The sequence below is a fragment of the Buteo buteo genome, chromosome 10 (genome assembly GCF_964188355.1).
Source record: "Buteo buteo chromosome 10, bButBut1.hap1.1, whole genome shotgun sequence".
NCBI classification, from domain to species: domain Eukaryota; kingdom Metazoa; phylum Chordata; class Aves; order Accipitriformes; family Accipitridae; genus Buteo; species Buteo buteo.
This window is the reverse complement of record NC_134180.1, coordinates 16011733-16026210: the sequence shown is the minus strand read 5'-3', so window position 1 is coordinate 16026210 and position 14478 is coordinate 16011733. Positions and strand designations below refer to the sequence as shown.

General features: G+C 39.9%; 1 protein-coding gene across 5 annotated transcripts in view; it reads left to right on the top strand.

Annotated features, from left to right (window-relative positions):
• The first annotated feature begins 634 nt into the window (after nucleotides 1–634).
• CDC14A (cell division cycle 14A) overlaps nucleotides 635–14478 on the top strand; it is a 68739-nt gene continuing 54895 nt past the window's right edge. For 2 of the 5 annotated variants that reach the window (XM_075038776.1, XM_075038775.1), the window contains exons 1-3: nucleotides 639–1036; nucleotides 1582–1672; nucleotides 12647–12722. In XM_075038776.1, coding sequence (XP_074894877.1) covers nucleotides 931–1036; nucleotides 1582–1672; nucleotides 12647–12722 — 273 coding nt within the window. In that variant the 5' untranslated portion in view covers nucleotides 639–930. The other 3 variants (XM_075038779.1, XM_075038780.1, XM_075038778.1) reach the window with 3 other exon arrangements.

Sequence of the window (14478 nt, the reverse complement as noted above, 5' to 3'; positions counted from 1 at the left end):
GAGATGTAGGAAAGCAGCTTTTGATTGGTGAGTCTGTTTGTCTACCAGGTGGTGCAGACCCAGCCGCGCCGGGTCCGGTATTAATAAGTGTCCCAGGTGGAGGAGAAAGAACTGTGCCAGCGCAGCGCTTCTCTTCCCTTCTCTTCTTCCCTTACCTTCTCTTCTCCCCTCCCCTGAGGCGGCCTCCCGCCCAGCCTGCGCGGCTCGCTCACCTCCATCCTGAACTGGACCTGCACTGCTGAGGTACTAGCTCCGGCTCAGGTCTGCTTCCCGTTGCCTCAGGGCCTGCGAGCTGTACCTCAAGACCCCCTCTGTCTCCGTGGGGCGTTTTGCCACGGGCCGCCCTCGTGCGGGGGTAGAGGAGAAAAAAAGCGCGGCGCGGAGGCGCTGCCCAGGCGCGGAGAGGGCCGCGTCCCACGGGGAGGTGGGCGTGAGAGCAAGGCTAAGGCGGAGGGCGGAGCTATGCCGGATGCAAAGCCGCTGCCTGGCGGATCAGGGGCGCTGGCGGGCTGCCTGCCCGGTGGTTAGGCGCTGTGAGGCGGAGGGCGGGGCTGCCGGGCCGGGGAGGGGGGGAGGTGGGGGCCAGTCACTCGCACGTCGCGGTCCCGGGCCGGGCGAAACAAAGGCTCGGTAACGCGGTTGCTAGAGCGCCGCCGGTCGCCTGGTAACCGCCCGCTGTCTCTTTATCCGGGGGCGTCTCCTGGCTGGGGGCGGGGTGGAGCGGAGCTGAAGTCCCTGCGGGCGCCCGCCCGCCTGTTCGCTCGGCGGCTTGCCGCGTCCTGGAGCTAGTTTTCGTCTCCGCTCCCGTTCCTATGCGGGCTGCGGCAGCGGCGCTCCCAGCAGCGGCGCTCCTGGCGGGCGGCCCCTCCGGGCAACGGGTCGCTTTCCAGCGAGCGCGCCCTGGCCACGCCGGGGCTGCCCGGGAGCGCCATGAGTTCGGAGCCGCCCCGCGCCTCGCTGCTCCGCGCCCTGTTTAAGATGGAGCCAGCGGCAGCCGCCTCCGAAGTGCTGGGGGGAGCCTCGGAGTTCGTGAAAGGTGAGAACGGGCCGGGGAGCCCTCCCCGTCCCCTGGCTGCGGGGGTCCCGCTCGCCGGAGCCTCCCTCAAAAAGGAAACCCATTGGCTTCTTCCCCGTCTTCCCTCCTCCTCCCTCCCCCGGCTCCGTGGGCTCTGCTGCGTGCCTGGCTCGGCTTCGGCCCCCTCTGCCTTGCGGTTTTCGCCAGCCGCCTGCCCCTCGGCTGCTGCGGGGCACGCCTAAGCGGTTCCTTCCTTCTCTCTTTTCCGGTAAGAAGCGGGGCCGGCACCTGTTGGTATGTGTTGCTGTGTTCTGGGTCAGAAATCTCCCCCGCCCTCCTGAAGTCGTTCCCGAGGGGTGCCCGGCCGGTCGGAGCGGGGCGGGGGGTCCTGGTGGGCAGGGCCCGCGGGCGGAGCGGGCGCTCGCGCTCCCGCCACCGCTCACGCAGGAGAAAAAGGAGCAGCGGTGCCTCTTCCGCTCCCGGGCCGCGGCGGGGTGACGGCCGTGCGGGGGGAAGTGGCGGTCTGCTTTGTCAGTCCTACGCTGTTGCCCTAATCTGTCTTTCAGATCGGTTGTACTTCGCTACTTTACGAAATAAACCGAAAAGTACCGTAAATACCCACTACTTTTGTACCGATGAGGAACTGGTCTATGAAAAGTAAGTGTTGTGATCTGTTGTGTTTTGCATACTCGAAGTGATTGCCTGAGATTCTTCCCAACACAGTTTAATACTGTTTGGAGTATTTTTGCTCAATCTAGCTACTTGCACAAAGCACAAGTATAAAGTTAGCCTAAATACATTTATACATTAGCTGAAACTAGTTAACAAGATTGCTATTAAAAAACACCAACAAAAAACCCCACAAAACCAGCTATGAGGCCAGTTAAATGGCTTAAATTGTGGTTGAGCTAGGGGAAATATATCTGAGCTTTGTAAGATTTGTTTATAAGGTGGAGAAGATCTCAAGACTAATTACATCTTATTAAGTGGTGTCTTAAATTGAAGACTCATACTTGGTATGAATAGATGAAACAATAGTTTGTTTTATATGTATTTTCCTGTATAGAGAGTATGAAGTGATCATCTTTTATACAGAACCATGAGAATGCAAAGCTTAAATGTGCTTTTGAAGAACATCTGCACCTTTTTTTGTATGTCTGCAGAAGGTTTTGAGACAGCACTTCCTGTCGGCTTTTGTAGCTTTAAAACAGCAGAAAAAGTATTTTCTGTGAAGTAAAAGCTTCATGTGTTTGACCTTCTCTGTGCTGTCAGTGTCCTCCAAAAGTAGAATTGATTATAGTTGTGAATACTATTAAAGGACATAAAATGCACTAAACAAAGTAATCGCTCTATGCTGTGGTTAAAAAGTAGTTGCCCTACACTGTGTTCCAGATCAGCTGTTTCGTGTGTGATGATATATCTAGCCACTTGACAAGGGATTTGCTGCAGCACAGGTGAAACAAAAAATACGGTCTTATATTAAATATAACTTTCTTTCCATATGAATTAAACTTGTGAGCATCAACCATTCTTCCTTCCCTTCTCCAGTGACTTCAGTACTGCTTCTGTGAAGGTGTAAACCGATCTTCCTTGGTTTCTAGCTTACTTTCTATGCGCAGCTTACAGTTTTTAGGGTTTCTATTCTACACACATTTTTGAGTCTTCATTATCTTAAGCTGTATGTCTTCTGCTGGAGTTCCTAGAGATTCATTCCCAAAGTTGACTTTTGTAATGAACTGCTTGGATTGGGAGTAGTTTCTGTAATTAATTGACTAATTTAGATTGGAAGGGACCTCAGGAGTACCCTAAGGCAACGTTGACCTAATATTAAAAGCAGAATTTGACTGGAGAAGGTCCTTAGTAATTTGTGTTACATGAATATGTTCCACTTTCTTTAATGAAAGAAAAATTTGATCTTGTATCTCTTCTAAGACTTCTGTGTTATGCTTGACCTGAGGTATTTTGTTTTTAACTCTTAATATGCTTCTAAGAAGGGTGAAGGAATCTTATGTGGGATTTGATCTTGAGGGTGGGAAGGGGGAGCAGTTTTGTACTGTTAGTTACAGGTGATTGTACTAACCAAGGACTGTAACTGGGGTATTTTGTGTGAGGATAGTATCATATTTTTAAAAAAAAAAAAAAAGAGAAATTGGGGGGGGGGGGGAGTAATTTTCTTTAACATGTGTAAAGGCAATTCAGTAAGTATACTCCTTAACCCAGTCACCTCTTAACCACATATCAGGTTGTGTAACTTTATACCAGATATAACTACAAGATAATGGAAGGAAGCAAAGTTTCCCTTTGTCTTCTAGGATGCATCTAAAAATTTTGGGCATGTAACTCATGGTGTATTTTCTGAATTGATAGTTCCTAATCTATGTGGCCTTTTTTAAATGTATTATCATATATCTGATACTGTAATAGTAGTTTCCCTTTTGTGCTCTCAAATTAAAATACTAAAGCATAATATGAGGTAGAAATTAAGTGACAGTCACCAGGTGATATGAATGAATTTTCTTTAGCACTGATATGTAAAAGAGTTAGGTTATTAAACTTTCCCCTGATACTTATATTGCAGCACCCATCATTATTAATATATGCAATATTTGGTAGTAAAACCATGCCTGATTTTATTTTTGTTTTTTACTCTTTCTTTTCCCTCTCATCTCCAAGGAAGTTTATGTTGTCTCAGGGAAGTAAAAGCAAGTGTCAATAGGGTTACCTTTTAATATCTTTCTGAAATTGGAAAGCTAGAGACAAAATGAGGAATAGAATGCAACTCTCTTGGTTCCTGGGGAAATACTGATTTTACTATAGCTTTCCTCTTCCTTATGCTTATCAGCAAGCCAGATATGAGTCTGTTACGTTTTACAGGCTGCACAGCAAAGTGAGGGGTCTGACGTCAAGGGTTGTGTGTAAGTAGTAGTGGAGTGTAACTTTAATACACCAGATCGGATATTCTGCTCATTTTCTCAAAAATGCAGCCTTCTTTCTGAGAAAGTGATTAGAAATATTTGTTACATGATAGCAAAATAAACATTTGGAAGTGAGTTTTGAAGTGCTGTAGCTCAGAGCAGTAGTTTCCAGAGTCTTCATCAAAATGGCCTGCCTGTGCTGTTCTTGCTGATCACAATTTCATGGCCACTTCTGCTTTTTAATCAAATGGATTGTTCAGATTGTTACAAGGAGGAGGATAGGAGATGTTGACTCAGGCACAAAATCCTCAGCACCTGTGACGTATATAAGTAATTTTGTTAATACAACTGTTTATTGACTTAATTATGTTTAAATGCATCATTCCAGTGACAAGACAAATATAACTTCATTGTGCATGGAAGTAAATGCTTTTCTTTGGGCTGTTATTCTGTTAATTTTAGTGATAATGCTTAAGTATAAAGTGTTACAGAAATTTATTTAACTGACTTTACTGAGGTGTCAATCTGCTTTTCTGAAGCAATATGTGATCTGAAGACCTCATGAATATGCAGATTTGGGGTTGTCTGATTACAGAGAGTATGCTATTGGATCACATAGTACTTAAAATCTCACTGCCTTGCTTCCCTTTTTTTTCCTCGTCTCTCAAAGAGACATAAGGAAGTAATAGTGTACATTAATAGTACACTCCATTTATTAAACAGACAGCTGTAGTGCTAGATCTAATGGTTTTGGAAGTTTTGACCTGACTTGCTCTTGCAGCTTATCATGTGATTTATCGCTAAATGGTACATGAAGTGTGGTTATGTAATCTTGAGTACTTTAGCCTTCAGTTTCTACTTGAAGTTGTCAGCTGTTCTAATGAATTCATACCACTGTCTTATTTAAACATTCACACTTTTAAAAATAATAAAGATAGGCTTAAATGCTTTTAACAACATCTCAAATGCTGGCTGACTAGGAACTCGCTACTAGAACTGTCACCATTTCAGTTAAATGTGCTGCAATTTAACCTTGAACCTATTATGCTAGGGAAATGGTATGTAAATTCCTCAGTTGAGGGAACAAGGAACCTAAATGAATTTATCCACTTCTGAATTCTTGTTTTTGATTGTTGTTTCTGTAAGATTGTCAGTCTCTTTCTGAAACTTTCTGAGGTCCCTCCTGAAAAAGTCTCCACTACTGCTTATAAGAGAATACAGTCTTTCAGGGTAATGTAGTGCAGGTAGCTATTACTTCAAGAAAAATGAGTTAATGAGAAATAATCCAGCTTGATGAAGACTGTCATTTGGCAAATAGATAAGCCTTGCCTTGGCAAGACCTCAATTAATGAGTTAGGCACTAGTAAGAAGCTTTTTATTCTCCAAGAATAGCGTCTTTCATGTTTCACCTTTCAGTAAACAGATCTGGGTTGAGAATACTACACTTGACTGGTTAACTTGGCTTTCACATATTTTTATCAAAGCGACTTTTGATATTCTTTTTATTGTTGAGTAGTTTTCTCAAACAAAATTAAAATTTAGATAATGAAAACCAGGAATCTGTTACTGATAAATTACAATGGCAACTTTCATAAATCCTAATATTTTTATTCAGTCAATTGTTCTGGCTTTGTATCTCTTGTATAAACAGCTTTTGCAGATCTAGTCTCTGACATCTTGTGAACGGCTGTAAAAGTAATATGATATTCTCTGATATGTTTTACACTAAAACTTTGTTTCAAGCCATGGTATGTTACTTTCCCATTTCACAGCAGTCTGAATGTTAGCTGCTTCTTAGAGTTTGAGCAGCAGTAGAATAAAACTCTCACATGCTTAGCTACAACAATATTAAATAACTACTGTTTGGACTTTGGCTTGTAGGACTTGTTTCCTTCACTGCATGTGTATATACAAAGAAGCAGTTTCTCCTTCCTTTGAGAAGAGTAAGGGTTAAGTTGTTTATTTGTACTTTGGTTAAATGCTGCTTTTCTGTGGCTATCCAGTAACAGTACTTGCATAGGAAACCTGAACTTCTCCATTGTTCTGTGGTTTATATCCTTTGAAAGGAAAAAGAAAACTTAAACTTAGCCGTGTTACAACAAACAGAGCTGTCACTTCACACGGAGAACAGGATGTTCCTTGTTCACATCAGTAGTTTTTGAAGACTGGAACCTGACTATTGAATGACCAAGACAACATAGTAAGCTGAAGTCCAAAAAAAAATAAATTAGGAAATTTCCCAACTTCTAACTTCTATCAGTGTGAATGTAAATACAGAGCAGAAAAACCTCATAGTAATACAAGCTTTTGTATGTCTAAAATTACAGATGAGTATTAAGAGTAGTACTCCAGCTTTATTTTGTTTTCCATCTTAAAATGAGAGATTTTAAATTCACTGCAAACAAGAAAATCAGAAGATCTAAGAACTCGAGTGTCAATTTTTCCTTCAGGCACAAACTACTGACATATATAATATTTGAAACTTGTAAAGTGCTATCCCTTAACACATGCATTGTTTTCTCCAGTCCAACAGTTTCATGAATTTTATACCTGCACATTGCTTTACCATATCTGTCTTCTCTTCTGCATATGGAAAAGATAAAAGCAGTTGCCAAAAGTATGGAGGATTTTTTGTTTGCAGTAAAAAGGGTACCAGGATAAAACAGATCTGTTTTCTGGCCTCCAGTTTTATATTGGATAGGAGTGTAGCTTGATATAGGAAACGCCTTATGAGAAACTTGACCTCTGTTAAGATGACTTTTTTTTCCATAGAGAGTGGGTTTTTAACATGACCTGAAGATTCTTCTATAGGGAAACTTTTTTATAGGAGAACCTCTTCACTGATGCTTTGTTCTTGACGTCATAGAGCATTGTATCAAAAATGCATATATCTGGAATAGCTATTTAATTTTCTATAATTTGGATCTATGAGTTCTTGTTGGATTTTGAAGAATCAGGATCTTGAGGAGGATTTGGAACATTCAAGGAGAAATGGAGTGAGTACCTGGTATTTTGCATAATCCAGAGCCTCTGCATTATTCCTACTTTCAGATGCAGGCAGTGAGGTGATATATCATTTCTAGGGTTATATTTGCTGTATCATCCTTTGTCCACTCAGAAGTGTGCAATCTCTAAGTAGTAATAAGTGTTAGGGATTGTGTCTCAGCCCAGATAAGAAAGCTCCTAGCAATTCATGTGTTACTGGAATTGATGGGGCTAAAGCAGGTAGACAGTGCTGTTGAGCATCCCACCTTTTTTCGTGCTCTTGAGAAGTAGGAAGGAGAAACACACTCCAGGAAACAGAAGTTGGAGAAAGAATACTGAAGAGGTAACACTTCCTGACCAGTAGTTAGGTTGTAATGTATGTGTGGGCTGATCCTCTTGGCTTTCATCCAGAAACTTTGTTGCATGTAAGATGTGTTGAGCTTATGATTTGAAGCATTTATCCATAGTAGCCAGTTGGCCACTTTTGCAGTAGCTGGTTCTTGTACTGCTTAATGACTAGATTCAGAGCACATGCACCAAGGGCCTTACGATGCAGTGAACTGAAGATTCCAGTCATCCAGCCTAGGAAAGGGGGAGAGAAAAGCAAGTGGAGAATGTTTTTATTTCAATTCACTCTCATTGCTTTATTTTAATAGTAAGCTGGATCTTTGTAAAATGCTGAAAAATTAGTGTAGCTTTGCAGTTAGGAAGCTGTATTTCTGCTAGTTCCTGAAGTTCTTGTGGTTAACGTTTTGGTTTGAGTAATTGCAAGCTTGGAGTGCTCGTTTTCTGGCAGAAAAATGACTTTATATGGTTGCTAGTCTCCAAGAAGGCAAGCTTCCTACCTAAAGGAGTAGTTGTACTCTAATTCTGGGGTAATACTCCAGAAAATTATTGCAGTTGTTAAACTTTTAAACTTGTTTTCGAGTTACTAAACCAATTATTGAGTAAGCTGCCGTGCAAGTAACATCATCCCCTCTGAGCACTATTGCATTGTTAGAACTGACTTGGTGGATCTCTCCTTTTTTTTTTTTCCCCCTCCCAATATGGTAATTAGGCTTTGGACCATATTCAGACCATTGGAAATGCCTACACCCTGGTAGGAATGCGTGCATACCCTCATGTTCAGCATAGCAATAACACTGAATTTACACTGGTCTGTCATGAAGAAAAGAATCCTGAAATAGCTTTTCAGATAGGAATCTCCTATCCTTTCATCTGTACCTCTGTTGCTATATCACAAAATTGTAAGTGAATGGCAGTATAAAACTACTGCTCTGGTGTATTCATCTGAGGAAAAAGAATCATGCTTCTGGGGTAAAGTATAAATAGTTCAATTTATCTTTGAAAGATAACTTGATACCTTGGCCATAAATAGATTGACTGTGATGTTAATGTGGAGGTTATCAATTCATTTCAAAGTCTGCCAGGCTATAGGATTCCTTCATTGACCATAACCAGACTCCATCCAATATCTCAAGATACAAAAGCCGTTTATTGTTCTTCTACTGTACTAGGGTCAGTGGTATTCAAATGCTTAGTAAAAAGTGACTTTAGCATTCAGAAGAGGTGCCCAAGGCTTGAGCTGAATCACGGCACCTTCACGTGGCATCCCATGGAACTGCAGTCAGAAACAACTTGAGTTGCTGTACTAAAGAGTTGTGGACTACATTTCTTTCACCATTAAATTTCCTGGAAGAATGTACAGTAACTGCTCGCATGACAGCGTAGACCAATGAGCTCTTTATGGGCTGGCCTTTCTAGGTGGCTGACCATTCCTATGATACAGTACAGCAAATACCTCAGACATATAATGTCTATAGAATAGCTATAAGAACTGATAGGAAGGAGTGGTTCTCGGAGCCTATTCTAAGGAGAATACAGGTACAAGAAACCTATGCTTCTGCTTCCAGGTAGTATTTTTGAAGTAGAATATTTAAATATTCATCTAGTATATTCTGGGGTTTTGCTGCTTAGTTTGAGAAGCATAAGGATAGCAAGTTTCCATGGGATGAGGGGGAAGAATAATTTAAACTATCATCTAAGTACTTGCTTAAAACAAAATATAATTAAATGTAGATTAATACTATACTTGCCTTCTGTTCCTCATATCTGGTTCCCACCTCCATTGTAAATCACTGTCTCTCTTAACTGGCTTAAGCATCAGAGGCATCCTGATTTCTTATTGGGTATAAATGCTTATTAAAACATGTAGATACAAAGGAAGCCTGTTACTTGTAAAAGAGATGGAATTAAAATAGTGTTGGGTAGATTGTTATCAGTGAGTATCATATAGGAAGATTCAATGACTTTTACATTTTTTATCTTCAAATTTTGTCAGATAAAATTCTTTGTTCAGATGACAACGTGGTATGTCGTTTCTTCGCTATTCCTCATAGCCCCCATTTCCTATCTTCCACTTACTTTTAACTCTGTCAAAATTCTGTTCTTAAGAAGAAAATCCTCTGGGTAAGTCAGGATCAAGTGTCTCTAATTCAAGTACAAAAATGGCCTGTTACTCTAAAAGTAATGAGGGCGCATAAGATTAAACCCTTCTGTTTAAACATGTCAAAGTGTATTTAGTTCTAAGGATATAAACTGAAAAAGGGTTTTGTAGATCAGAGTTCATTGACTTCAATACAGAGCTTTGTATTTCAGAAAACTCTTTGATTTGGAGGTTTGTAAAGCACTTGTTTCACTTTTAAACACATTAATAAAAGGACTTTCAAGCTTATTCCAGTTTAGAGGCATTAAGTGGGGAAAGTTGAAATTATACATATAACAACCTTTCTCCCTCACATATCTACCACAGTGTTTTATCAGTGAAACCAATGGCTGGTTTATACTGCCTACATAGTGTTACGTCAATAACTTGGGAATTGCCAGTATTTGGTTTATGGGTAATAATGCTGGTGGAACAGTGACCAAAAGTGCCTTTCCTTTATGACTGTGTTTGGATCCTGAGAAATACCTTGTTCCTGCAGCATAGACAAACAGTGTTAGTACCAGAATCTTAAACGCTGATACTTCCCCCACTGTGTTAAGAGAAGCACAGCATACTTAATGGTAGTAAGTGATGGAGAAATAGTTGGTCTAAGATTTACATCTTTAGCTTGGTGGCCAAGGGAATCTGAATAGCTTTATTTTGTAGAAATATAATTACTTCATGGATAGACTCAAATGTATTTTATCCTTATCCCCACCAAAATAGTAATTAATTTGTCTGTTGTCAATAAATTGATTTGTAAATTCATTTTAATGTGCTTTTCCTACACTTCTGTTTGAGTTTAATCATATGGAAAAGTAGAAGTGGATATATGACTTTGTACTGATGTACTTCTAGGAAATTAATAGTAATAATAACTTACTATTGAAAGCATGGCTGTAGTTCTTCAGTACTTTAGATGAACTATGTATTCAGTTCTGTCTTTGAGCTGATCAAAGCTACTTTGCTCACACTGGTTTAAGAAAGTGTTCTGTATTCTAGTAGCTATCATATTCCACACTTTTTCACAATACTTTTAAAAGTATTTTTCACAAAATAATCTTAAAATCCTAAATTCTACTCTTCCATCATATATTTGTGTGAAATAATACTCTAAAGTTAATGGAACAAGATAGGGTTCATGTTTTGATTTAGAGCAGGTGTTAGTGCAGCAGAATGGGAAGATGTGTTAGTAAGCCTTCTATGTAGCTTTTCTAGAAGCTACGTTAACTCTAGTGTTGTTAGAGTTCCAGCTTTAACTTATTTGTCATAACTCATACGTGTCCTCCTTAGAATTTTTTTTTAAAACTGTATGGATGGTTTTGTTTTAAAAATAGCTATAACTGTTGACCATATCTGGCAGGCTTACCTAAGAAAAGATGAGGAATTCTAAAGTTAAACTCTGCTTTACTGCTGCTGCAATTTTTCCTTGAGTGAGTTAACTTCTGTGTACCCTACATATAAAGTCCTAATAGTTGGACAGCTTAGTCTTTGACCCAGCTAATGAGTTTCTGTAATTAAGCATTATGTCATAGCATTTTGTACTGAAGGGTTGAACTGAATCTTAACAAACATTTATGTTGTTGTTTGAAATTGTAAAGAAGCTGATACTGAAATAGCATTGGTGTGGCAGGCAGGCTACTTGTCCTGGATGTAATTGTCTTTTTTTGCACTGGGCTTGGCTTTTTTGTTTGAGAGAATGTGGGGAGGAAGATATTAGTAAAGTTATAAGCACCAAAAGGATAGGGAACTCCTACTTTGTTGTTGTGTCCACTTAGAATAGCAGAATGGCTGAAGCTGGAAGGCACCTCCGGAGATCATCTAATCCAACCCCCAGGCTCAAAGCAAGGTCAACAAGAGCAGGTTCCTCATAGCCTTGTACAACTGGGTTGTGACTCCACAGCATCTCTGAACAACCTCTTCCCAATGTTTGGCTGCCCTCAAAGTAAAAGTTTTCATGTGTTTAACTGGAACGTAATTAATTTTCCTGAAAAATAAACCCTCTGTCATGGGGGAAGAAAGCTTGAAAGGTACTACCACCTGTTCTATCATCTGATTTTAGTAAGTTTTCCCTCCTTTAAAGCCCAGAAGTCATAGAACATAGTTACCTTTTTCTTTTGTCATTCCCCAAATAATACACATTCAGATGCTGATGGCCTGTTTTGTTTGTCAATAAGCAAGAAGTGTCCTGTGTCCTTTATTAAAGACTTAAGGCAGAGCAGATTAAAACAGTTTAAGTTACAGTTCATTCTCACTGTAACTTATAACGTGTGCATCAACAAATTTTCATAGACCATCAAGATTAAGACTTCTCTACACAAAAAGGAAAAATATTGGAGAAAACTTGCAATTTAAATTTTGAGCAATCTTGCACAGTGGGTGGGGAAGGAGAAAGTTCTAGAAGGTCTCATAATAAGTTACTTGCATAAAGACTGCTCTTACTTGTAAAGGTGTCTATATGAAGGGTTAGCTAGGAAGAACACTGTGAATCCCTACCAGGAACTTAATTTTATTGTGGAATAATTTTCCTGTACAGACTACTGCTGCTAGCTCTTATGGTAAGGACAGTGATTGCTGCTTCAAAGGTAATATGAATGTTTAAGAAGAATCTAGAAGAGAGAAACAAGAACAATCAGAAGACATGAAATAAATAATAAATTGGAAGAACAGCCTAGAGATGAGGATTGGGGGGGGGGGGGGAACATATGTAAAGTGTGTATGTAATAGTGGAGGATGGGATACAAAGAAATGAATTTCAGACGGAGGTCAAGACAGCTGTTGTTAAATAAATTTTGCTACCCATAAGAAATTCTATTTGGCTTATTCTTCATAGTATCTAATAAGATATTCTCATATTCAGCAGTTGCGGAACCTTTATCTAGGATGACATCAACATGGCTTAAAGGGGAGTAGATCATGTCTTGAAGTTCTTCACTCTGTAGTTTTGGCCAAAACCAGACTGGATATCATGGGATGAAGAAAAAATTCTGTAGTTAGTGTCCGTATGTAACAGAAAGGGTAGTTACCAGAGCATCTTAAACTGAAGCTACCAATGCTTTCAAATTCATTGTTACTATCTTCCTCTTAAATGAATCAGTAAAGGGCTTATCTGTTGTAGCATATATATTGGCTACTCAGTATCCCCCAAAAGTTACTGCAGCTTTAACTATCAACAACATTCATGTTGAAATTTGCTTAGCTCTTGTATAAATAACACTTTTTTTGTTGTTGTTCTTTTTCTCCCAGTTTCTACGGAGACTTTGGACCTTTAAATTTGGCAATGTTATATAGATACTGCTGTAAACTAAATAAGAAATTAAAGGTAAGCTTTGTTTAAAAACAATGTTCCTATATTTTTGTGTTTTGAAATTCAACTAAAATGTATCATCCAGTTTGAAAGTGGTTGTTAGGTGCTCATTATCTAGATAGTTACTACTAAGCTTTAGGGTTATTCTTTGTTCTGAATTCTTTGCCCTCTGAAGAATGGAAAAAAATGAATATGCTGTCACTGTTGCTTAGTAGGTGAGGCACTGAAGGCTGTGTTCATCTTTTTTTTTTTTTTTTTGTAACCTTACAGTTTCAAGACAATAGTAACAAAAACCACACTGAATATTTCATGGGTTTGCAGCATGGGTATGCTAGTATGAATAACTAAAACAGCTATTAAAAAACCAAACCAACCAAACAAAAAAAACCTCACACCTGTGAAGAAGAACAAAACATGGGCCCTGAAATCACACTATCTGAACTAAGTCTCACTCAGTGGAAAATTTAAAACTTCTAAATCTCATTCAATTTAATAAAATGTTGCTTCTAATAAGTGTTATGGAAATGTGTTTTTACACATATAAAAATCGTTCCTTCTGTCTGTCTTGGAGAAGTGTCACTCCCTATCAATTAATTTGTAGAACCTTTCTTACTTCCATATAATGATTACTGATTCAAGGCAATTTTGAGTTGCTCTTCACTAAAGATAGAAAATTTTGCTATCTTCTTTGGATACCACATTAGTTTTTCTTTTGACTGCAAAGTGTTGGTCCTTTTATTATAAAGTTGTCTAGAATCTGTAAACGCAGTAGTTAATTCTGAAGATCACCATGACTGAATTTTGTTCTAACAACACTGTCCCATCATAAAACCACAAGCCTGGTGTGGGTTGACACTGGCCAGAAACTAAACATGTGGCAGCTGTTCATTCTCTACTGTCCCAAGCCCAGTGTGGGACAGGAGAGAGAATCAAAAGAACAAAACCAGGTAGAACTTGTGGGTTGAAATAAAGGCAATTTAAGTGGGGAATAAGAAATGGGGAGAGACGGGGCAGGGAACAAAACAAATGGTGCAAAGGCAGTCACTCGCTGCCTCCCACCAGCAGACCAATGCCTGGTCAGTCTCTGAGCAACTGCTAATTTAGAAAGACTGCTCCTCAGTTTTATTGCTGAGCATGATGATATATGGTATGGAACATCCCTCTGGTCAGTTTGGGTCAGCTGTCCTGGCTATGTGCCCTCCCAGCATCTTGCCCACCCCAGCTTACTTGCTGTGGGGGCAGAGTGAGAAACAGAAGGCCTTGATGCTGTACAAGTACTGTTTGGCAATAGCTAAAACATTGGTGTGTTATCAATGCGGTTGTAGTCACAAATCTAAAACAGAGCACTATGCAGGCTGCTATGGAGAAAACCGAACTCCATTCCAGCAAGACTCAGTACACTGAGCGCATAGCTATAGATTTAACCTAGTCTCCAAATGCCTGTGGAAAAGTTGGTTTGCAGCATATATAGAAAATTTATCAACTGCAAGAAATGAAACATGTTTTAATTCCAGAGTACTAGTTAATATCACTTGTGTGCAAATATCAAGGAGACTCTTTACTAAATATGACATTTAAAATCTATAGAAATATAAAATATTAGAGCTGTCACTGACAGAAGGGGAAAATGGGACAGCATATGCGATAACATTGGCCACTGCTAAGAGGATTCCTGTATTAAAAATGACATTATGTTTTGGGACTAGTGTTTGCTGCACAAATGAAACCATTGTGCAAGTTGATTCGTGCTGTCTGCTGCCTCCAGGGGTGT